At 43.3% G+C, this 25,141-nt stretch overlaps 1 protein-coding gene and 1 long non-coding RNA gene across 2 annotated transcripts in view; one reads left to right on the top strand and one right to left on the bottom strand.

Moving 5' to 3' along the window:
* CACNA2D3 (calcium voltage-gated channel auxiliary subunit alpha2delta 3) overlaps positions 1–25,141 on the bottom strand; it is a 958,661-nt gene that overhangs the window by 164,991 nt on the left and 768,529 nt on the right. Inside the window, exons 26-27 of the mRNA XM_023189561.2 lie at positions 21,460–21,581; positions 15,508–15,588 (exon numbers count right to left, since the gene is read on the bottom strand). Coding sequence (XP_023045329.1) covers positions 15,508–15,588; positions 21,460–21,581 — 203 coding nt within the window. The remainder of the gene's footprint in view (positions 1–15,507; positions 15,589–21,459; positions 21,582–25,141) is intronic.
* Positions 14,119–25,141, top strand: part of LOC111524376 — a 29,774-nt gene continuing 18,751 nt past the window's right edge. The window contains exons 1-3 of the long non-coding RNA XR_002725767.1: positions 14,119–14,215; positions 21,372–21,664; positions 23,783–23,919. This is a non-coding gene — a long non-coding RNA (uncharacterized LOC111524376). The remainder of the gene's footprint in view (positions 14,216–21,371; positions 21,665–23,782; positions 23,920–25,141) is intronic.

Raw genomic sequence — 25,141 nt, forward strand, 5'->3', positions numbered from 1 at the left:
ATTTTTGCCTTGCCAGGGATCATGAACTCACAAACAGATATTGTCGCTGTCTGTAGTGAGGCATAATAAAAGGGGGCATGAAAAATGTACTCTGACATAGAAATTTTGGAGAAAGAAGACCTAGAATCAACTCTATATCTGAAAAGCTTTTACAAATAAGGCAAACATCCCTGACCCTACAGGTAGAATCTTTTGCTTAAGATTATAAAATGCCAGTGGATTACTAAGGGTTTCATTTTTCCTTACAAAGATAGCAAGGCTAAAAAGTGATGCACACACAGATTTCTTCCTGAAGGTTCGTGCAAATTGAATCTCCTTGCTTGAGTTAACTAAGTACCCCTGAAACAAGATACCTTTATCTTAGATCCTAAATATCAAAGGAAGGGGTTAAATCAATTTCTAAAATCATCTATCTGTAGCATACATTCACATAATTATCCAACAGCTGTTAGAAACCTATAGCTTTCTATTACAGGTCAGGAAATGACTGTTTCCAGTTTGGGAAAACCCATCCGTGTATCCATTGCTAAATGCTATTGACAGAAACCTACACAAAATGATATTCCAACTCCACCTGGCATCGCTGAGCTATGATTTGCATGCATGACTTTAGGGAACCATTCTGTTTGCTCTTTCGATTAAAATGCTTTATTTTTTAGACTCAAATTGCAATGCAGTCTCAAAGAAACCCCTACTCCATTCAGAGAAGCAGCTGCCTAATCAACCACTTCCATTTCAGATTCTTTTTTTAAAATTTTTATTTGTTTTTACTGATATATAATCCCTTTCAGATTCTTAACTGAACTACTTGTATCTACGTTTTACTCCAATGACACTGAATATTCATTTGGGTGGACAGGATAGGATGTCAGCCAACTACAAAGGCCCATCAAGAAGACCTTGATAATGAATCAGACGACTGGGGATCTGAGAAGGGTCTTAGAGAGCATTTAGTCCAGGTCTGGAGAATTTCAGAATAGTTGCCACCAGCCTTTCTATCCATTGCAGACATTGCTAATAGATTATGACAAAGTTATCTGCTGAGCCCAGACAAGGCCACAGAATTTTTTTTTTAATATGCTTTCCAGGTACCCACTACTGATCAACTGGAGTTGACATAAGAGATTAAACCTATTTGCTACTCTGATATTGTTCCATGTCCTTATTTTACAGAGGAAATAGAAGCATGGAAAGGAAAGCAACATTACAAAATTCATGCACAGTATTAATTGCAAGCTTATAAATGCAGTTGCAGGAGATGGGGTTAGCATAGATAACACAACCTGATCCTCACCATTCTTTGTTCATTTTGTGGTGAACCACAATATCAAAACTACGACATTATTACACTAAGTATTTGGATAATGACAATTACGGCACCATTATCAGCATTTACTGAGCACTCAATTTCATGCCAGGTATTTTCCAAGCATAATACTTAATTTTCTCTAAGCCTTACAGTAACCAAAACATGTGGGTATTGTACTGCCACATTACATACGAAGACACAGACGGCTTAGGTTATTTGCTTAACGTCACACCACTAGTAAATGGTGGAGTGGGAATCTGGATGCAAGGCTTCCCAAGGCCAACACCCAAGCACTTCTCAGGACCTGACAGGTTCGAAGAATTCAGAGTTAGGATCCTTTCCTGGCACTGCCAACACTTACCTTAAAGCATGGCAGGGAAAAGAAACCCAACCACCAAGCAGCAAGACACTGCCAGAGCTCTGGTCCCACCAAAACCAGAAGGACAGGCTGAAGGAGCCAAGGCAAAATGGGGAAATAAGAACCCTTTCATCATCTATGGCTCTGCTGGGCTGGAAAAGAGAGTCTCCGAATGAGAGGGGAAGAAACTCGGTCACACTCTCTTGAAAGTATTTGAGAAAAATGAGAAATTCAGAGTCTAGATTAAGATGTTAGCCATTAAGTATTTCCCATTGAAATACAAATTAATGCACAGATGACGAGAAAAGTTATGAGGGCCCCAGAAATTAGGAATTCTGCTCAAGGATAGCTAAGTCTCCAGGAGGAATATCTACTATCTAAAGCAGAGGTGCAGCCTTGGCAACATGGTAAAACACCGGTTTCTACAAAAAATGCAAAAATCAATCAGATATGGTGGTGCATGCCTATGATCCCAGCTACATGGGAGCCTGAGGAGGGAGGATTGCTTGAGTTCCGGAGATTAAGGCTGCGGTGATTCACTCCAGTCACTGCACTCCAGTCTGAGTGACTAAGTGAGATCCTGTCTCAAAACAAAACAAAACAAAACAGAGCAGAGGTGTGACCTTGAAACAGATGAGTGGGGTGTCAAGGACGAGAGCAATAGTCTGCACTGCCCATCCTATGCTGATATGCCTTCCACTGAGACACTGAGTTTAAAAAAAAATCAGAGAGAAATCACCCTTTCCTGTATGTAGTGTATCTGAGGACATTTAACTTCTACAATACCTCCCATTGAGACCCCACTGTCTTCATTCATTAAAAGATGAAGACTGTCTACAATGTAGCATATAGTAGGATGTTCTCCTTTTCCAAGTATTAAGGATAAAGGAGTGAACAAGAAATATAAAATGTCTGTCCCATGAAACTTAACATCTAGCAGAGGGAGAAGATAAAGAAATACAAATCATATCAGGTGGTGAACAAGCAGATGTGAGGAGGAGAAAACACTGGGGATATGGAGGAGGAAGAGTTTTTATTTTTACAGGTGGTGATCAGGAAGGTCCCTGCTGAGAAAATACTTGAGCAGAGACCTGAAGGAAATGATGGATCCAGTGGTGAAGGTATCCGAAGGAAAAATGTCCCATGGAAAAGGCATGGCAGGTGCAAAGGCCCTGAGGTAGCAGCAAGGTTGGTGTGACTGAAGAACAAGGAGGCAGTGTGGCTGTGGTTGAGTGGGTAAAGGGGAAGTAGAAGGAGTTGAGGTTAGAGAGTAATAGGGGTCAAATCATGTAGGACTTACAGGTTGTGGCAGGTGCTTTTAGGATAACTCTCAATGATTGCTGCCTCCTGGTACTCATGCCCTCTCCTTGACTGTGGGCTGGACCTAGTGACTTGCTTCAAACAGAATATGGGAAAAGTTATAAGATATCCATTCCAAGATTAAGTTACAAAAAACTCTGGCTTCTATCTTGCTCGCTCTCTCTTGCTTGTCCTGTTCAAAGTGAACTAGCTCACTATGAGCTACCCTATGGAGAAGCCTATGTGGCAAGGAGGTAAGAGAGGTCTCTGACCAACAATGAGTGAGGAACTGAGTCTCTCTGCCCAACAAACCATGAGGAGCTAACTGAATCCTGCTAATGATCTCATGAGTGAGTGACGGTGAAAGCATTTCCTCTGTTGAGCCTTCAGATGAGTCTGCAACCCTCAACAACACTTTCATTTCAGCCTCATGGAAGATCCTGAGCCAGAGGACTCAGCTTAGCTGCACCCAGAGTCCTGACTCACAGATGCTGTACAATAGTAAATGTTGGTAGCTACAAGGTCTATAGCTTTAAGGCATTAAGCTTCGGCATAAGATAGCTAATACCTGGACCTCTGTGAGAATTTTGGTTTTTAACTCTGAGTAAATTAGGAAGTCAACAGAGAGTTTTGGATAGAAGAGTGATGTGATATTACTTATGTTTAACATGATTTCTGTGGCTCCTATGAAGAATAAAACGAAGGGGCGAAGGTTGGGAGAAGACAGGGGAAGCGGTAGAAACTGCTGCATCTACAACAATCCATGGCAGAGATGAAAGTGGAGCGGCCCACTGAGGGAGCAGTGGAAGTGCTGAAAAGTGGTCAGATTCTGTACATAACTGAAAGAAATAACAGGATTTATAGGCAGATTGGTTGTAGGCAGGAGGAAAACGAAAGAGTCAAAAATGACTTCGAGATCCTGATTCAAAGCCAGGCACAGGGGCGCATGCATGTAGTTCCAGCTGCTCAAGAGGCTGAGGCAGGAGGATCACTCGAGCCCAGGAGTTCAAGACCAGTCTGGGGAAAAATGCGTGACCCCATCTCTTAAAAAAAAAAAAAAAAAAGGACGATGACGGAGGAGGAGGAGGAGGAGACAGGGAGGGGGAGACGGAGGGAGAAGAGGAAGAGGAAGAAGAGAAAAAGAAGAAGAGGAAGAAGATCCTGATTCAAACAAATTGTAAAAAGTAAATAGCATTTTTGAGACAACTAGAATTTATATTCTGACTAAGTAACAGATTTAGGAATTATTATTTTTAGGTACAGTAATTGTATTGCTATATTAAAATACAAAGAAGTCCTTATCTTTTAAAGATGTAGGCTGACATATTTATGAATGAAACGATGTAATGACTAAGATTTGATTTAAAATAACATGGGAGGGGTGGTTGTGGATTGGCAAATTGAAGGACACAGTGGCCAAGGGTTGATGGCTACTGGGATTGGGCACAAGACATGTGGAATTTCATTATATTTTTTTCTGTCTACTTTTGAGTACATTCAATATTATCCATGATGACATGCATTTTTAAAAAAAGAAATGAATGACTCCAAAGTTTTTGGACTAATTAGATAATGAGAATTATTGAGTTGGATTTTAAATTATCAGGGATATGGAGAAAAGGTGGAGGGGGAGGGTGTGAATGCAATCAGGACTTCAGCCTGGAATCTATTGAATTTGATAGACCTATTAGTGAAAGAGTAAAGACAATGAATAAGCAAGTGTGGTCAAGTAAGAGAAGTCTAGCTTGGGAATCACCAGTTTATGAATAGTGTTCAAAGCCTTGAAAGTAAATAGGAGCACAGGTGGAGAAAACCCTGGGGCCCTCCAACATTTACTAGTCAGGGAGATGAGTGAATCAGCAAACGAGACCTAGGAGGGTTAGACAGTGAGGTCAGCTAAGAACCAAGTAAAGGAAGACTTCAAGGAGAAAGTGATCAACATGGTGAAGCACTGCTAATAGGCTAAGACAAAAGAACAATGGAAGTTACTGAAATTACTGGTGACCTTCATGAGGAATATTTCCTTGTGGAGTGGGTTCCAGAGAAAATGGGAAACAGCAAGGGAGAGGAGCATACAGCATAAAAGAATGAGTAATGCATCACACAAATAAAATAATGTAACAAAATACTTTTCACGTAAAAACCTGACTATATCACATAAAATCTGAAAGTTGGTGGAAGAATAGTAAAGCATATACTATGACCATACACCATGTTTTCATTCTGAAATTTTATTTTGAAAGACAATTACCTACTACCATCTGCCTGAGCTGTGTCACGTATAACCGTGTATTTTGGCCTCGAGGTGAGAATGACATTCAGGCATTTATCCTAACTTCATGCAGATCTTCTCACCCAGAAGAGAATCCAGGAGTTGTTGGTAAGTGCAAACTTTGGGAGACATTGGGAATAAAAAGCCTTTGATCAGCACTGTCCCTTTCCCACCAGAGACTGATCAAAGCATTTTCCTCAGGCAAGAAAGTCCATGTACTGGACTTTCAGTCAAGTCAAAGGGTTTAGCCAGGGGTGTCCAATCTTTTGGCTTCCGTGGGCCACACTGGAAGAAGAAGAATTGTCTTCTTCACCACGTTGATCACTTTCTCCTTGAAGTCTCCCTTTACTTGGTTCTCAGCTGACCTCACTGTCCAACCCTCCTAGGTCTCATTTGCTGATTCACTCATCTTCCTGACTTGTAAATGTTGGAGGGCCCCAGGGTTCTCCACCTGTGCCGCACATAAAATACACTAACACTAATGATAGCTGATGAGCTAAAACACACACACACACACACACAAATAAAAACTCATAATGTTTTAAGAAAGTTTACGAATTTGTGCTGAGCTACATTTGAAGCTGCACAGCCCGTGGGCCACAAGTTGGACAAGCTTGGACTCTTCTGCTGCAGATTCTGCTCATGCCCGTCCCTGTCTTCCCAGGCGAGGGAAATTCATGGCAGCTTGTCTATCCTCTGTGGGCCCTTTACTTAGCATGAGTCATATACATTCTAGTCTTAACTGAGATCAAAATCCCAACAGGGTCACTAGGAGATTTGCTTGGATAAAGGCGGTTAAATAAATCCCAAAATCTCTCATGAGCCATGTTGGGAAAAAAAAAAATCCCATAAACTGTTTTCCACCAAAGCATGTGAGGGCATTTTCAATGTTCTACCAAGCATTATGCTGATTGCACTGTTTAGAGATTTATAAGCTAGAGTGAAGATTAACTAAATCACTGTCTTGACTTATAATGAAAACATGTATTTTTAGAAAGCTTAGGATCTTTGATTGGAATTTCTGTGTAACCACATAGACAAAAACATTAGGCACAACCAATGGACAACCTCTGATACACGAAGCTCTGTCTTCAGCATCCACTTACATAACCTCTGATTTAAATATCTACTTCATTTGTATAGAAACATGTTGAAAAAGGTGAGTGCACAAATCAGCCTTTTTTGTTGTTCTTTTAAGTAGACAGTGTGACATATTTTCACGTGAAGTTGAGTTTGGCAGGCTTTTTCTGTAAAGGAGCAGGTAGAGGATATTTTTGGCTTTGTAGTTTCCATGGTCTCTACCCCTCCGTCTACTCAGCTCTGCCATTTTAGCAAGAAGGTATTCACAGACAATATGGGCATGGTTGCATTTCAATACCACTTCACCTACAAAAACAGGCACTGGAGAGCTCACAAGATTTTTTGCTTTTTCTTTTTTGTTTTGAGACAGGGTGTCACTCTGTCACCCAGGGCTGAAGTACAATGGCATGATCTCAGCTCACTGCTGCCTCAACCTTCCTGGCTCAAGCTATCCTCCCACTTTAGCTTCCTGAGTAACTGCGACTACAGGTGGCTGCCAGGCTGCCCAGCTAATTTTTGTATTTTTTTGTAGAGGTGGTGTTTCACCATGTTGCCCAGGCTGGTCTTGAACTCCTAGGTTCAAGCAATCCACCTGACTCAGCCTCCCAAAGCACTGGGATTACAGGTGTGAGCCACCACACCCGGCCTGACAAGGTATTTATACCCAGAATATATGAACAACTCTTACAGCTCAACAATATGAAGACAATCTAATTTAATTTAAATAAGGGCAAAGGATCTGAATAGACCTTTCTCTAAAGAAAATATACACATGGTAAGCAACACATGAAAAGATGCTCGGTCATTAGGGAAGTGGAAATCACTTCACACCCACTAGGATGGCTAACATAGAAAAAGACAGATGGTAAGTATTAGAAAGGATGCAGAAAAATTGGAATGCTCATACATTGCTGGTGGTGTTGTAAAACGGTGCAGGCGCTTTGGAAAACAGTCTTGCAGTTCTTCAAAATACCAAACGTAGAGTTACCATATGACCCAACAATTCTTTTAGGTGTGTACCCAAGAGAATATAAAAACATAGGTCTGCAAAAAAACATGTACATCGATGCTTGTATCAACATTACTAACAGCTAAAAAAGCATCCATCAACTTATGAATGGATATGCTAAATGTTGTCTATTCACACAAGGGAATATTATATGGCAATTTAAAAATGAAGTACTGATACAGGCTACAATGCGGATGGATCATAAAAACATTAAGTGAAGGAAGCTGGTCACAAAAGGGCACATATTATATGATTCCATTTATCTGGAATGTCCAAAAATAGACAAATCCATAGAGAAAGTACATGAGTGGTTTCCTAGAGCTGCAGTTTGTGAACCTCAGCTCTGAGGCACAGGTATGTGAAAGTGTGAGTTTCAAAGTTTTAATACAGAACATGTCAAGATACTATTAATATAATCTTCCGATATGCAAGTTTGCAGAAAAAAATAACATAAAACAGGAAACAGCACTGACTAGTGAGCAGTAATGGGCGTAACATATGGTAATTCCTAATGAAGAGAGCGACAATAATTTAGCAGCTAATGATTATTGCCCACCCATATGTAAGTGTTTACAAAAAAACTTTATATACATAAAAACTTACTTATTTCTCTTAACGGGAATCAGAGGCTTCCCCAAAAGCAAGACTGAATCTGGGTATGAGACATATTCCAGTATTGGTTAATTCCTTTCCTTTTCTCTCATGGTAAAATACATGTCCACCTTTAAAAAATGAGGTTGTTAGAAATCCAACCTCAGCACCAAACAACCTCCACTTACACCTGTGAAAAGGAAGGCACAGAGGCGAGGCCTGGGGAAGGGGATGGCCTGCGCTCACTCATAAATACTCAGCTCGCATTGTCTTTAATGTTCACATCCCATCATGACCTCTAAAAGAAGTGGCTTAACTTGCCGATTTAGAACACACAAGCAGGTATGAGGATGTGTCGCCCCAAAATTCTGCTGCTCATTTTTGAGTGGAGGGCATGCTGGGGCTTTTGAGGAGTTTAGAAAGGGACAGTAACTCTTGGGCGCAAGTGTCCTGGAGAGTGAGCACAGAGGATCCAGTTTCTCAAAACCCTGGGCTATTTTTATTCCTGGGGCAATAATCCTCAACATGCCCTTGTCACTGGCTACTCTGTGGTATGCAGAGCAGCTGCTCTAATGTCCAGCTCTCACTCTCAAACTCTGCTGCAGACTTTTAAAAAAGCGTGACCTATAGCTACCTCACTAACCTCACTAACTATAAAGTTTGCTGTTGTCAGTCCTACTGGCTTAGACCTGCTTCTGTCCCTGCATAGTATTCATTTGTTAGCTTAATAAAAATGTCAAACAAACACACAAAAAGTCCCACCTCATAGCTGACATTCAGAGCAAAGATGTGCCTTGGGTTTCCCACTTTTCCCTGGGTCAGCTACCCACCTGCTTATCAGCTCTGGTTGTAGATCCTGGTAACTACCCCCAAAACCCAAGAGACTCATTCAGGTCTCACAGCACCCACGTGGAACATGGACACATGGATAACGAATCTCATTCTAGGTTCCTGGAGGCGTTAGTTCCCACTGCCTAGAATGTTCTTCCTATATAGCTTTGCATGGTGACTGCAGTCTGCATCTCATGATTCAGACTTCCATTCTTGTCACCTCACCAGGGAGGCCTTCTCGAACCACCCCCAAACCTGGAAAGGCACTGCCCCACCGCACACCATGTGCACATGGCTGTGTACTTCTTCTCCCCTCTGCCACTGCCAACCATATTTCATCTCTTAATCCCGCTCCATTTTCTAGAGAGTGTTTACCACTACTAGAAATCCCTCCTTCCTTCCTTCCTTCCTCCTTCCCTCCCTCCCTCCCTCCCTCCCTCTTCATTTCTTCACTTCTTCTCTCTCATTCCTGCAATACTTGTCTGTATCTGCTATACAAATGGAAGCTCTCCACTGGCAGCAACCTGGCCATGCTCAGCATTCTCAGAGGGTGCTGCAGCATTTGTGTGGAACAACCCTTCATTGGGAAGCTGTCATCCCAGTCTCTGGACATTGATGCCAACAGTGCCCTTGTCATCAATTGACAGTCCCCCAATGCCCTCCACAGTGCCTTCTGGGGTACTTGTTCACAGCTGTATCCCCAGTGCTAGGAACATTGTAGGTGCAATATATATATTTATTGAATGAGTTAATTAAAAATAAAGAAACGAATCAAGACTGTTAGTCTACAAGGGAAAACACTGAATTCGAAAGCACTGAGTTGAAGTTTACCTGTCAGTTTAACCCAACAGTTCTCAATCTCAGCACTACTGACACGTGAACCAGATAATTCTTTGTTGTGGAGGCTGTCCTGTGCTTTGCAAGATGTTTAGCACCATTCCTGACCTCTACCCACTAGATGCCAGGAGCACCCTCCTAACCGGTGGTACCAATCAGAAATGGGTTTTGATGGTGCCAAATGTCCTCTGGAGGCAAAACTGCCCCTGGTTGGAAACTACTGGTTTAATCAGTAAGTTTTCATTTTTGCCAAAATAAAATAGTTCCCTTGCTCAGATATTTAAAACTAGAGGTTTATCCAGGCCGACTTGATACACACTTTCTGACATACTAGTTAACTCCTATATACCAAATATGTGAGATCCCACCAAAGGAATGTTGACAAGTTAAATTTTTACCTAGAACACTTTGCCAGCATTATTCACCTAACTCTAATGAAGGGTCCATAGTAAATACTGCATTCAGATTAAATACCACATACTTGGCAACAGTTAATGATTACTGATGTTAATCAATCCCTTTCCTAATTAGCTGGTTAAATGGGAACTCCCCCTTCATTACACTGTCCTGAGTTATGCAAATGAGACCACGTAGCCCACATTTTCAAATTTCCCCATTAACAGATCTAGTGTTCCGTGTTTCTTGCAAATCAACTCCCAAACTTACTAAAATTCATTGAATTTTATAAATTTAAAAAGGTATATGGCTGTTTAAAAAGAGCAGTTTCTATAAGAAACCAATGTCTCCGGTGTCTATACTCCTTTTTCTCTGCTGATGTAATCAGATTAGCTATTCTAAGCATCACCTTAGATGCCTGGACCTCAGAAAAGACTTCTACTGATGCAGAGATTACTGGTCCAACAAGATTGCTTTTGGGATGGGACACAAAACAATTTTCTATTCCTTAAAATATTCATATTGATCAATATAATATTACTATAGTATGGACTGGAGTTTTAGCTACTGAGGGATTATCTGTCTTAGAGTTTTAGCCAAGTACTATGTTTCCACTCTCTGGTCAATAAAAAGGCACCTACATATGGGAGGTGAAAATGAAGCCTGTCTTCCCTGACATTTATTTATCCAATATCTCTCCCACATGGACCATGTTAGCCCTTGTACTTGGCACTTGGAATAAAAAGATAATTGGGTCTTTGCCCTTAAAGAGTTCAAAACTATCTAAGAAATCAAAATGAAACATTTTTAGGAGCAATTTTAGATTTTGGTATGTTAAAAGGTACACTTTAAAGCAAGTGCACATAACTCAGATTTCATTATTCAATATTTTAAACATCTCTAGAAGTCTGAAATCATTAACAAATATTGGGATTGGGTATTTTGTATTTGTCAGAGGGAGGGTCTAGAAGATAAACAGGGAAGTCAGACAAACAATTTGGGAAGGGGAAATTGTTTTTCCTGCAGGGCCACACCTTCCTTCTTGTTTCAATTCTGCCTCCCTGCATTTCTTCTTACCAGGTCATTTCTACCCTGATATGGCAGATGCAGTGCCTATGACTGTTGGACTAGTGGGCTGGGTCTCTCTAGGGAGAACAAAGTAAAGAATCACCACTACGAGCAGCGTAGTTTATAAAACTCAAGTCAACAATAAGTAAGTTAAGGCAAAATAGGTTTTGCCCTTTCTCCTCTGTTGTGTGTGCTGTCTTCCCCTTCTACCTTCCACCCTCTGCCATAAGATGACACAGCACGAAGGCTCTTGCCAGATGTGGACACCTGGATCTTGGGGTTCGCAGTCTCCAAAGCTATAAGAAAAAAATTTCTTTTCTGTATAAATTACCCATTCTGTGGGAGAAAACTTTTGCAAACTAAGCATCTGACAAAAGTCTAATGTCCAGTATCTATAAGGAACTTAAACAAATTTACCAGAAAAAAAACAAATAGCCCCATTAAAAAGTGGGCAAAGGACATGAATAGACACTTCTCAGAAGAGGACACACATGTGGCTCACAAGCATATGAAAAAAAGCTCAACATCACTGATCGTTAGAGAAATGCAAATCAAAACCACAGTGAGATACCATCTCACACCAGTCAGAATGGTTATTACTAAAAAGTCAAAAAAATAACAGATGCTGGTGAAGTTGCAGAGAAAAAGGAATGCTTATACACTGTTGGTGGGAGTGTAAATTAGTTCAGCCATTGTAGAAAACTGTTGCAATTCCTTAAAGAGCTGGAAACAGAACTACCATCCTACTCAGCAATCCCATTACTGGGTATATACCCGAAGGAATATAAATCTTTCTATCATAAAGACACCTCCATGTGTATGCTCACTGTAGCACTATTCACAATAGCAAAGACATGGAATCAACCTAAATGCCCATCAATGACAGACTGGATAAAGAAAATGTGGTACATATATACCATGGAATACTACACAGCCATCAAAAAGAATGAGATCATGTCCTTTGCAGCAACATGGGTAGAACTGCAGGCCATTATCCTTAGCAAACTAATGCAGGAACAGAAAACCAAATACTGCATGTTCTCACCCACAAGTGGGAGCTAAATGATGAGAACACATGTACACAGAGAGGGGAACAACACACACTAGGGACTAATGGAGGGTGGAGGGTGGGAGGAGGGAGTGGATTGGGAAAAATAACTAATGGGTACTAGGCTTAACAGCTGTGCCATAAAATAATCTGTACAACAAGCCCCCATAACACAGTTTACCTATGTAACAAACCTGCGCATGTACCCGTGAACTTAAAAATTAAATTTAAAAAATTACTCATTCTGTGGTATATAACAAAACAAAATGGACTAAGACACTGGTTATTATTTCTTTATAGCTAGAGTGCCTGGCAAAAGCAGGGGCTCAGGAAATATTTATTTATTGAATGAATGAATATGCCACCAACTTTCAGATAAAAACGGGTTATCCTAAATTCTAGCATTTTTATTCTTCTTTCTTATCCAATAATTTTCTTGTTTGTTTTCTCATTTTATCCCTGAATTGACACAGGGGAAGGCAAGGAAGGTAATAATCCCAAGCCTATTTCAGATAGACTTTTAGAGACCCAAGACTGCATATTTTGCAAGTTATAGAGTGAGTGATAAACTGTGTGGACGGACCTTACAGTCCAAGATCTGCATTTCCAGTCACAATAATATAATGGATGAGGGACGTGACACAACAGAAGGTTCCAGGGCTAGAGTGAGACTTGGTAGGCCAAAGGGAGAGTCCCACCACTGCTTCCTGTGCAGTGGGAAAGCAGTTAAGAAAACGCAGCACTCTGGCGGCAGCTGGAGAGTTGGCAGGCTTCTCAAGAGAAGGACTGTAAGCAATGTCATAGGCCGGGAAGATGGATGGGGCCCGTTTACGCACCAAGGCTGGCGTACAAATGGAATCTTGCCCAGTCTGACCGGCCTTTCTTCAAAGGTGTCATTGACAGATGAGTATCTAAATGTTTTTGTTTAAAGAACACAGAAAAAGAAAGAAGAGAATAAAACAAAAAACAAGAAAATAAAACAAAAAAACCTCTTTCTACCCCAGACGCACACAGCCAATGAACATGAGATGACCAGGTCAGGCCTGGGAGTGAGGCTGGCCTTTCCAAGGAGTCCTCGATAATTATTTGCATAGTTGTACACCTCTTCTTTCAGAGGAGTTCCACTTTAACACAAGGATTTCATTGAAACCTAACATTCCTGCAAGTCGGCTGTCTCCCATCTGCTGTTGGGACACATTGACGGGAGAAAAGCCTGCTCACATATTCATCTTCATCTGCCAAAACAAGGCTTCTTCCCCAATTAAAAATCTGCCTTTTTAATTTTAGAGTGGTAAACAGTGTCTACTTAATTTGAGGAAAATACACAGAGGAAAGTTACCAAACCTAATCACACAGTGACATGATGGTTGAGTCAGAGTCAGGAAAACTTGGGGTGGGGGTGCTGAAGAGGCCACTCTGTTTTTGGAGACAGAGGGGTCTTCTCGAGGTCACTGCCTTCGTGGGGCTGCATCCACAGCAGGCTTCAACATCAAAACCAAGCAATTTTGTTTTATGTCTACCAAACAAAGTTTAAAAAAGGTTAATAATCACCAATTCTAAAAGGTAAGGACTAAATACAGTTCTTTAAATGACCTTGCTTCTTGGCCTTGCTCTGTAATTGTCTTCTGAAAATGGGGACCATTTGACATACACAGAGAAGCAGTAAATAGGAGGGTGCCTTCTCCACCCACTCAGGGTGGACCAAACTGTGTCTCGTGACCTGCCTGTGGTCTACGGCCGGCGATGCAATTCGACAATAGACTGGCATAGCATTTGGAAAGTGCACTTTCTTCTCTAGACTGGATACACAGTGTTCAGGCTCAGACCACGTTTCACCCATACTCAGCCAAATAGGCACTTATGAAATGTAAGGCATTTGGAAACCTGTGAGCATAGTTTGTAAACTCGGACAGAGGTGGCTGGTACAGGCACAGTGACCTTAGGGCTCATCCTTCATGATGACTAAACTAGAAACCCAAAGAAAGGGCTTTAAAAAGAAATTGCAAACAGACGACCAGATATTCTGGCCAGACCATGTCTTTGACAGCTGCTGCATGTGGCCTCAGCTCCCGGGAGATAACATGCCTTCAGAATTAGCTCGCTGGACCAGCCTGGAGGTAAGCAAGTCTGACCTCCTTTAAGCATAAATAAATCTTGTTGAGTTAAATGATCCTGTCTCCCACTTTCCTCAAGGAACATGAGACATTAAGTGACAAAATCTGAAGACAGCAACTGTGAATCCTCAGAGCCCGTATCTCCTGGCTGATTAAGAATAGGTCTGCTTAGTTCAAGACGAGCCACAGGTCAGATACATAAGGCTGTCATCCTTGTCATACCCAGTAACTCAGGAATAACCAGGGCAACTATCCCCAGATCTTTCAACCCTACTAATACAATTATACATAGGCCAAGTCAGAAATAAAGTTGGGGGGGGGGAGGTAGTATTTCCTCGCCAAAGAACAACCACTTCAAACGGGTCTCCTCCATCTGCGCCATTTGCACTCCTTCCCACAAATATTCAGTATGTGAAGACACAGAAGTAGACGTTCAAAGTCATCCTAAAGTACAACTTATTGAGGGAGACTGCTGGCAAACAAAAATCGCTCTCTTTAGTAAACCCAGCCGATACCAGGACGGTGCTTGGAGCATATCATCCACCCATCAACCAATGGCTCCAAAGTGATCAGAATAAACCATGTGCCAGACACACCCTTGGGCCTTGTTTTTGTATCAGCATTCGTCTTCAAAGAGGGCTTTTTGGTAGTTGCCAGCCCTTTAGGCCAAATGCCACCAATGAAAGCCCCTGGCCATCCACAGACAACTGCTGACACTCCTAAAAAGTGAGAGAAATGGAAAAAGCCAGAAACAGGACTTCTCTGACAATTTGAGACTCTCAGTCATGTAATATTTTGGCTTTCCCCTGGTCCCAAACCCAGCACCTGCAGATACAGCTACCTCTAATTCCCCAGGGGGATTAGGGGGATGAAAATCTCAGTCTCTCTGGAGAAGGGCACATTTCAGTTTGTGTTTGCCTAAAACAAACCTGCAATTTCCTTGTATGCCCACTGTCATCCTAATGACACAGAAGCTGGAGATCTGGAGTTTACTTTGAATGAACATGCTACCTACCATCGAGAAATTCTCCTCGGCACGTACTGACAATTTCTTACTGGCTCAGTTTAAGGATAGAAACCCTGGGAAAGTTTTCTGTTTTCACATCAACCACCACCAGCTGTCAGAGTCTTGGTTTGAAGGAGATGACATCAAGCTGAGAAGGAAGTAATTTAAAATTGTTTTCTCCTTTGAAAACCTTTTTTGGAGGATAAGCGTGCTACGTAGAAGCAGCCCACTGGCTGGATGAATGGACACCATGCTTACTTTGTCTTCATGGATTGAATCCATTATTTACCTGCCACCACAGGAGATTTCCGTTCATCCAGGAGCTGGATGGATGTACTCGCGGTCACCACATTGCTTTTATTGACTGGTCCTGTAAAAAGAAAAAACACCACAACAAAAATGAAGATAATTACAGTGTACACGTTAAGAGAATAATCATATCGATCCACAGTCACCAATTCTGCAAATTGTTCCGGGGCTCGGTCCCAGGCCCCAGAGTCTTCTGGGGTGTGGATGCCCTGCCTACGCTGCCAGGCCATGAGTGCAGTGCTGCGAGTCCTCCCAGCTGAAGGAACCAGCGAGCGGAGTTATGACCACCAGTGCACTGGGGAACATCCAGCCTCTTCACATCGAAACCATTGACTACCATCGAGGGACCACATTTTTTGGTAATCTGTGGTTTCAAATTGCAGTGTTTACTTCTGTCAGTGGTCATATTTACACTGCCTGTCTAAATATAGCCATGAAGAGCTATATGAGGGCTCTGAAATTATTTTATGAGTTGGTGACTTTAGCTCTGATTCATTGGTTAAATCTTTACTGATCTATAAAATTGTAATTTCGAGCTCAGTTTTTCTGGGCAAAATTATTCTAAACAGCGATAGAGCTAGAGCATAATCTTCACTCCAAACTGTTTGGACAAACGGAGGCAGGATGGTGCACTTCCGGGTTCTTCTTCACCACCAACTCTTCCCGTGTGTGCGAGAATGCAGCTGACGCCCGGGAAGGTGCAGATTAATCAGGCATGCACCAGGTGATGTCAATCCGAAGAGACCAAGATTTACCTGGTGGCACCCGCGGAGCGACATGCCCGTGCCCCGCCTATTGCCCTTCCACTCCTAGAAAAGTCGCTCCCAGCAGATGCGCCGGGGGTGGGCTTTCTCAGCCCCTACTCTTGTCGGGACTGTATTAGAAACGCCCCCCCTTCCCCCAGCTCCGGTCCCTGAAGCTAGATGACCAAAGAATAAATTTGCAGTTTTGCTTTTAGCCTTGCCTACTCGCTGGTTCTTTTGTGCCCACTCTGGTGGTCTTAGAAAAACAAATCAGTTGGTGCCGAAGACCCGGGAGGAGACCCCTCCTCAGGCCTCTAGGGATTGAGGAACCTCCTCCTCGTTCCAGGCGGCAGACGGACCAGGACCTGAGACCCACTTCCCTCACTCTCACGGCCTCTCTGGGGTAAGTGCCCTTGTCTCCTCTTTACCTCCCTCGGCCAAAATCCTGCGCAGGTCCGAGGTCCATTTTGAGCCACCAAGTGGCTAGGGAGACCCCTTCAGGACCGAGACGTCCGCCTGAAGGTAATCTCCACTTCGGCTCCATGAGCCTCCAGTCTGTCTCTGCTGGTTCCAAAGGACGCTTTGAAGCCAGGCAGAGATCCACTTCCATTTCCATTGTGTCCATTGTGTCAGTAAAGAGGAAACAAATGGGAAACCCCCAGTCCAAATTTCCAAAGAGCACCCCCTTAGAGTGTCTTCTAGCCAATTTAAAAACCTTACAGCTTGAACAAGACCTTAGGAGGAAGCGGTTAATTTTCCTTTCCACTGTGGCGTGATCGACCTCAGCAATTTCTGCCAGCGGCTAGGCAAGTGGTCCGAAACTAATTACGTACAAGGCTTTTGGGCCTTAAGCTCTCGTCCCTATACTCCTCCTTCTCTCCACCCCCTCCATTCCTGCCCAGACTCCTCCTCCTCCCCCCATCCAGACTCCTCCTTCCTCTTCCTTGCCTACTAGTAATCCACTCAGTCCCGTGCCTCCTTCGGGGCCCCCAACTGGCTGTCTTGAGTCCCCTATCTCTGCCCACACCCTCCTACAGTGTTAGCACCTTTGCGAGAGGTGGCTGGGGCGGAGGGGGTAGTCAGAGTACATGTCCCTTTTTCATTGGCCGATCTTTCCAAAATTGAGAAGCATTTAGGTGATTTCTCAGCTAATCCTACCATATACATAAAGGAATTTAGACACCTTTGTCAGGCCTATGACTTAACTTGGCATGACCTCCAGGTTATCCTAACCTCTACCCTTAACTGACTGAGGTTCTAACCCAGTATACCCAGTTAGATCCGGCCTCCCCCACAGGGGCCACCATTTTGGCGTCTTATTTCATTTCTCAATCAGCTCCTGACATTCGTAAAAAAACTTCAAAAGTTAGAGGATGGTCCTCAGACACCAATACAAGACCTAGTTAAATTAGCCTTTAAGGTCTATAACTCCAGAGAGGAGACGGCAAGCTCACCTTGAACAGAAGGTTCAGCTCCTAGCAGTGGCTTTACAGCCCAGTCGTAACCCCAGGCCAGAGAGCACACACCCCACAGACTCCAAGGCTGCAAAAGGAGCCTGCTATAAGTGCGGCAAGGCAGGACACTATGACAACAGGTGTCCGCAGGGTCCCCGAGCCCCAACGCAGCCTTGCTATAAGTGCAAGGCATCAGGACATTAGGCCAGTGAATGTCCTAACCCTCGTCCACCAGCAACCCCCTGCCCTGCTTGCCAGCAGAGAGGACACTGGAAGTCTGATTGCCCCACCCTGAGAACAGGTGCTGCGTCTCCACGTGACCCCCTTTCCCAGGATCCTGGGAGCTCCTTCCAGCTCCTACCTCTGGACGACGACAACTGAAGGTGCCGAGACTCGGGGACCCCCATCACCCTCGCCAAGACGCGGGTAACTCTCCTGGTAGCGGGTAAGACAATTTTTTAATCAACAGCGAGGCTACCTATTCTGTTTTGCCATCCTTCTCTGGACCTAGCCTTCCATCCAATATCTCTGTAGTAGGAGTAAGGGGAAAGCCATCCACTCCACGAAAAACTCCAATCCTTAATTGCTGCCTGGCCAACAAATACTTTGCGCACTCATTCCTCATTCCCAACTAAAAAGGGCCCCTACCGAAAGTAATCAGTGGAAATCAGTTTGGCTTTCCCCCACTCGCCTCAAACTTACTAAATTTTCTTAACTATCTTATACTCCCCAACCTTGCCAGGACTATCCTTCTGGGTTTTGCCCATATTCCAACAAATGCTTCCATTCCTCATTCCTATACTAATACTGTGCCTTATTTTATTCTTCATCCATACGTCCAAATACCAACCATGGGCCCCGACCTTAACGACGCCCCTTAACAGCAGGAAGTAGCCAAACAGACCACGGCGCCCCTTTATCACTATTATCAATAAAAGGTTGGACTGTTTGGATGAACGGAGGCAGGATGGTGCACTTCCGGGTTCTTCTTCACCACCAACTCTTCCCGTGTGTGCGAGAATGCAGCTGACGCCCGGGAAGGTGCAGATTAATCAGGCATGCACCAGGTGATGTCAATCCGAAGAGACCAAGATTTACCTGGTGGCACCTGCGGAGCGACATGCCCGTGCCCCGCCTATTGCCCTTCCACTCCTAGAAAAGTCGCTCCCAGCAGATGCGCCGGGGGTGGGCTTTCTCAGCCCCTACTCTTGTCGGGACTGTATTAGAAACGCCCCCCCTTCCCCCAGCTCCGGTCCCTGAAGCTAGATGACCAAAGAATAAATTTGCAGTTTTGCTTTTAGCCTTGCCTACTCGCTGGTTCTTTTGTGACCACTCTGGTGGTCTTAGAAAAACAAATCACAAACTATTATTATTCTGGCAACAATATGGCATTAGTATTAAGAGATTTTCAATTACCAGCAATGGTTCCAATATCCATGAATTAAAAGATACTGAGCACAAATTCTGAATGCCTGGAGTTAATAATTTAGTCCAATGCCCATCTGCTAAAAGGTGCTCAATGAATGTGAGCTGGATGAAATCCAATTGAATTGAGAAGCAGGGAAAAGTCAAACCTGAATTTGAATACACTTATGACAAAAGCAATGAGAAATTTTCTCCTGGCCCAAGTTTAAGCAGCAATAAAAACCAGTTTCTTTTCTAGTTTGCACAGGTATTCAATACATAGTAGACAAAATTGGAGAGAGCTCAACCACAGAGACTTGTAGTTGGTGATTTTTAAGATTTTCCCTGACTCTAAGGGGATTATGAAATGTCCTAAGATGTTACGTCATCTGTAACTTTGTCATGAACAAGGTAAAACTCACTTCATTATACCATTACATTGAAAGTTTGGTGAAAATCCCAGTTACCAAAAACCAATCCAACAACAGCTTTAGTTAACTCGATGATTCCAGAATCAGAAGAACAGCAAGCTAAGTTCTATTTGTTTCTTTAGAGGACTGTAACAACGAAGTCTTAAGAGGTTGCTTGATAGAAGACAATGTTATTATTCATAGGTCTGCAGCAGAATGAAAAAGTTCACTGTCTCTCGATATTTTCAGCAATAAAGTATGGTGCAGACAAGCATAAAGAAAGAGCTTCAGGCCAGGTATGGTCCTAGCACTTTGGGAAGCCCAGGAGGGTGGCTCACTTTAGGTCAGCAGTTAGAAACCAGTGTGGCCAACATGGTGAAAAACCATCTCTACCAAAAATACAAAAATTAGTTGTGTATGGTAATGGGCGCCTGTAATTCCAGCTACTCAGGAGCCTGAAGCAGGAGAACTGCTTGAACCCAGAAGGCAGAGGTTGCAGTGAGCCAAGATCACGCCACTGCACGCCAACCTGGGTGACAGAGCAAGACTCTGTCTCAAAAAAAGACAGAGAGACGAGAGAGAGAGAGCGAGAGGGAGGGAGGGAGAGAGGGACGGAGGGAGGGAGGGAGAGAGAGAGAGAAAGGAAAGAAAGAAAGAAAGAAAGAAAGAAAGAAAGAAAGAAAGAAAGAAAGAAAGAAAGAAAGAAAGAAAGAAAGAAAGAAAAACAGAGAGCTTCAGACACCTGGAAATTTATATTTCAGAAAGCACACATAACTATAGGCAGGCATACATACAGGTCTATTAGCAAAGGAACACAGACCCAAAGAATCTTAGACCTGAAAAGAATCTAAGAAAGAAATCTAGTCTGAAATCCCAACCAGCAAAGAATCTAATCAATAACATTCAGTCTCTCCTTAAATATGCCCATTGATGAGGGACTGTCTTCCTTATGAGTCCACTCAATCAAGTATATGAGCACTCTTTGTTTTACACAAATTTCAAAAGCACCCTTTCTGAAAACATTTTCAGTCATGGAAATGAGAAAGCACCAAGCCTTAGGGAGGGGGATTGGGCACAAACACTGGAGAACTTCCCTTAGGATTGAGTTAGGAGTATTTGTAAAAGATTAATATGAAAGGAACTGATATATGTAAAATATAACTACAGACTGAACTTTCCAGAGCAACCCAAGTTTACAGAAGTAGGTTTCATTCATCTCTCAAGTTTCTGCAATAAGCAGTATAGAGTGAGCACCCAAAATACCAGATGCATGAGGCAAGGAAAAAGAAAACGAGGAAAACTTAAGCATTTCCAGTATTCTTTGCTTCTAAAACTAGTCGAAATAAGATAGCATTCAGTTCTTTTTGGAGGCAGGTAACTTTAATTTTTTATACTATCATATCATAAACTCTTAGGACTGAAAAACCAATCAGCTACATGCCTCTCATTGGTGACTGCAGGCTCCTGTCAAGAGAGCACATGGTTATACAAAGTCAGTCCTTAGTCCGGCATATCAATTTAAATCAATTTAGTTCAAATGGGGAACAGTGGACCTCTGCAGGGATGTGACTCACTGAAGGTTCTGGCAAGGGATGCTTGAATTTTCTCCAAGTGGGGCCATGACAACATTTAAAAAAACTGACTGACAAGTTTGTATTAAAATCCCATAGGGTGCAAAACATCAGCCCTCCTTCCCGAAATACATTTACATAATTTGGTAAAGGAAAAACCTTTCTTTTCTTTGAGGCTATTATGCTTATGGAACAGGTCACTGGTTAGAGGCTGACCCAATATTCAGCACTGGCTCTAAGGGTTGAACTTGATTCCTTTCAGCATTCAGGCAGCTCCTCAACACCCTGCACACAATGCCCAGACCCACTGGACCAGACAGACAGAGCCCGCCTCCAACAAGGGAACCCACCAGTGCTGAACGGGATCGAGTAGACGAAGCTCCCAGGAATCTGCTCAGCGGCTCTTCGGTACCAGAGAGGGAAATGGTCTGCATTAAAAATGTTCTCCTTGTCGCCAGCTTTCAGGAAGTCCCTTGAAGTGGAAAAGAATCAGAAGAACGTACATCACTTAGCAGAGTAAAGGTGGGCCTGGAGCACCCCGACAGCCTTCATCACGTAAAACCAGTGTTCACTTTTAGAACCCCAACTTGCCTTTCTCAGTATACAGGGGGCCTGACTTAACACTGGGCACCCAGATTACTCAAAAATATCTTGCAGAGCTCTGGGAGTCAGAGTTTGAGTGGGTAAAGCTTTGTCTGGCTTTAAAACTCAAACATATATACTGATACCCTTGGGAGAATCAACTTTTTTTTTTTTTTTTTTTTTGAGACAGAGTCTCACTCTGTCGCCCAGGCTGGAGTGCAGTGGCGCGATCTCGGCTCACTGCAAGCTCTGCCTCCTGGGTTCCCGCCATTCTCCTGCCTCAGACTCCTGAGTAGCTGGGACTACAGGTGGCCGCCACCATGCCCGGCTAATTTTTTTGTATTTTTAGCAGAGACGGGGTTTCACCATGTTAGCCAGGATGGTCTCGATCTCCTGACCTTGTGATCCGCCCACCTCTGCCTCCCAAAGTGCTGGGATTACAGGCTTGAGCCACCGCGCCTGGCAGAGAATCAACTTCTTAAGAAGATCTCATTCTTCTTAGAGCAAGTGTAAAGAAGGTAAACCATGCTTCTCAGAAAAAGTGCAAAGGAAGTAAATGTGAGCCCACACTGAGATCTTTACACCCTTCTTCCCTCACCTGCCTCCTCTCTGGACAAACAGGCCTGCTCATGCACCCTGTGTGCATCCCTGCCCTCTACTGACTCCCTGCCTTCTGCACAGAGAGCTTGTCTATCGGAAAGGCTAGGTGCATTCTTCTTTCCATCTTTTCCTCTCAAAATCACACTCATTTTCAAAGTGCGCCTCATCTACCATCTGCCCCATGAATCCACAGAGACACATGCAAGCTGTTGCCACACCCTGGGCCCCCCCACTCTTGGTAACTTTCATATAGACTTTTATTTAATTTTTGGCCTGCACAATCATCATATCCCCTCCCCAGACCTCCCAAGATTTCTGAGGACAGGAGATTTGTTCACATGTGTACACTCTTCACAGAGCCTTAAGCACACTCAAGTCCCAAGGCATGATTATTGACCTGACATCCCTCCAGAGATTCACATGTGGTCTCCAGGACCTGAAGTGCCTTATCTTAGCTGATACAGTGCAACTCAGGCGGTGGGGGAACGACCGCCTGGTTAGACCACAGTCTGCTGCAGACATTTTTACGGAAGGGAGACCAATCAGGGGATAACGTTTAGGTAGGGAACAGGCCATCAGTTGAAGCAGAAATGGCACCACTTTCAACCCAGCAGTTTGCAGCATAGATTTGGATTGCAAGGACCGTGGAGGGAAATTTTCATGCTAAGTTGTAACTGGTTGGTTTCCTGAACTTGGCACCCAGTTCAGGAAAGCATTCTATAGTTGCAGGGTGTGTCTAACTAGCGTTCCCTTCCCCCTTCACCTCTACCAAAGACGGAGTGCTCACTTTTAGAGAAGAGGCCCATGCCATTGGAGATCACCCTCCAGGTTCTTAGATAGCTCTGGAATCTACCTCCCTATAACTTGTATTAGCATGTCTTTACTCCTTTCTAAGGTCTGGAACCTTCCTTTTCCCAATATTATCAGGGCCTAGCTCTTAGTAGGCACTTGGTATATGCTTAAAGATCACAAGATAAATCTAATCTCATATCCAGATAAGAGCTCCTCCAGTATTAAACACAATTTCCTATATCTTCAAAAATAAAATTTCTCAATTCTTTTAAATTCCTTTGTCTGTATGGCCATCTTTATGAGTGCTCTACTTTGTTAATACTGCTGTAAAATTTTGTGCTCCTAGAACTGGTAATTGCAGGTCAAAAATGGTCTGACATAGCATAGCTGCTTGCATTTGATCTTGACTCTTACTGACAAAATGACTCTCCAGAAATTAAAAATGTTTAAAAGAAAAATTTTTAAAAAGCACTCTTCTCTCATTCAGAAGGCCAAGGCCAACTTTGGAGTCATGTGCAAGATTAAGAAAGTGCAGAGATCCCCTGTGCTATCTAGAATGCTGGACGTCAGGACTTCCAGGCTCATCTTGGTAGACAAGCTCTTCCTTAGGCTGCTGTATTCAGTCATAATGTTTCCTGATCTAAAAGTCATCAGACGTCAGGAATACTGAAATTTTAGCCTTTTCATTTCTTTCGCTAGACATGAAATTCTTCATAAACCTGACTCGGACGGTGTGAGGAAGAGCCTCTGTTGCCCGGCCCATGGCAGGATACATTGCTGCTTTCCACACACAGGTGCAGCCACGGCTGATCAGAAGGTGTTCGCACTCCCAGCAGGTCTGTTCAGTGGTCATTACAGCTAAGAGGTGCCCTGTCTATGCAGCACAGGTTAATGGTGCCACAGGGGGCCTTTTTCAAGAGTCATAGTAGATGAGATGGTAGCTCGGTTAGAAGGTGTGAAGTGGTCCTCAGATGGTGACATTCAGGCTTTGTGGGTGGCTGGCAATAGATCTGGAATGCTGCACATCTGGGTGTCCAGTGCCCTGCTGCCCGGGACAGTGCTGGCACCCAGGCCAGCCAGCAGGAGCCTGCAGTACTTGATCCCCATTAGCCCTGGTGTCAATGTGAAAGGACTGAGTTGCCGGGAAACCCTGGAGGCCTCTGCCAACTACTGGGCAGCGATTCTGGAGGAAACGGGAAGGAGTGACCTGAATTTACAGAATCCCAAAAATGTTCTTCCGGAAGAAAGATCCTTCTGGGTAAGGTGAAAGTCTCCTCCTGGATACTGGGAGCTACTGCAGTGGTGTGCCAGGCTGGTCTAGGTTCTGGGAAGAACTGGGTGACTTTGAGTGAATAATTGAGTCTCTGACCCCCATTTACTCATCTACAAAATGGGAACAATAAAGATGCTGCATTTTACCAGGGTTCTATCAGAATTACATAACACCATATGTGAAAGAGTGTTATGGACACTGAAAACAGGCTCTAACAAATAAATGGGATTCTTAAAGCCAGAGCTTCTTTTGTTCTCAGTGGTTGAAAGGGCAGGGGTAAAGTGGTTACCCTGTAAACTTAGGGCTGTATGCTGTGAAGGCAAACATCACTGATGATGTGAGACGTTGTACTGAAGGCACAGAATGTATTATAACTCTTGGGGGTGACAGCCAAGATTCATTATGATTGACCTACTTCCAAATGCAGGTGGCAGGGGTATGGGATGAAATCTCAGTGTAGGGGACTGATGATAGTACGAGATAATTGCAGGGTAGCAACTTTATATTATCAAGTTCTCTGCCCAATACTTTAAGCTCTGCCTTTCATGCCCTAGTCAAAAGCAAAAACTAAACCAAAAGTCAGAAATGCTAAAAACTTTCTCAGCCTGGCTTAGAGAGTGTATCCAAATAGCTGGATCTTGACAAATACCATTTGACGCGAGGGGATAGGCAGGTAAGATCTTAAGACAATAGATGTCAAGGTGCCTCTATATGAAGCAAGGATAGGAGTTTCTTGAAGACAGAAGATTTCATCCATCCAAACTGTCAATGAGTACCCACTCTGT

This window comes from Piliocolobus tephrosceles, chromosome 2, assembly GCF_002776525.5.
Source record: "Piliocolobus tephrosceles isolate RC106 chromosome 2, ASM277652v3, whole genome shotgun sequence".
NCBI classification, from domain to species: Eukaryota; Metazoa; Chordata; class Mammalia; order Primates; family Cercopithecidae; genus Piliocolobus; species Piliocolobus tephrosceles.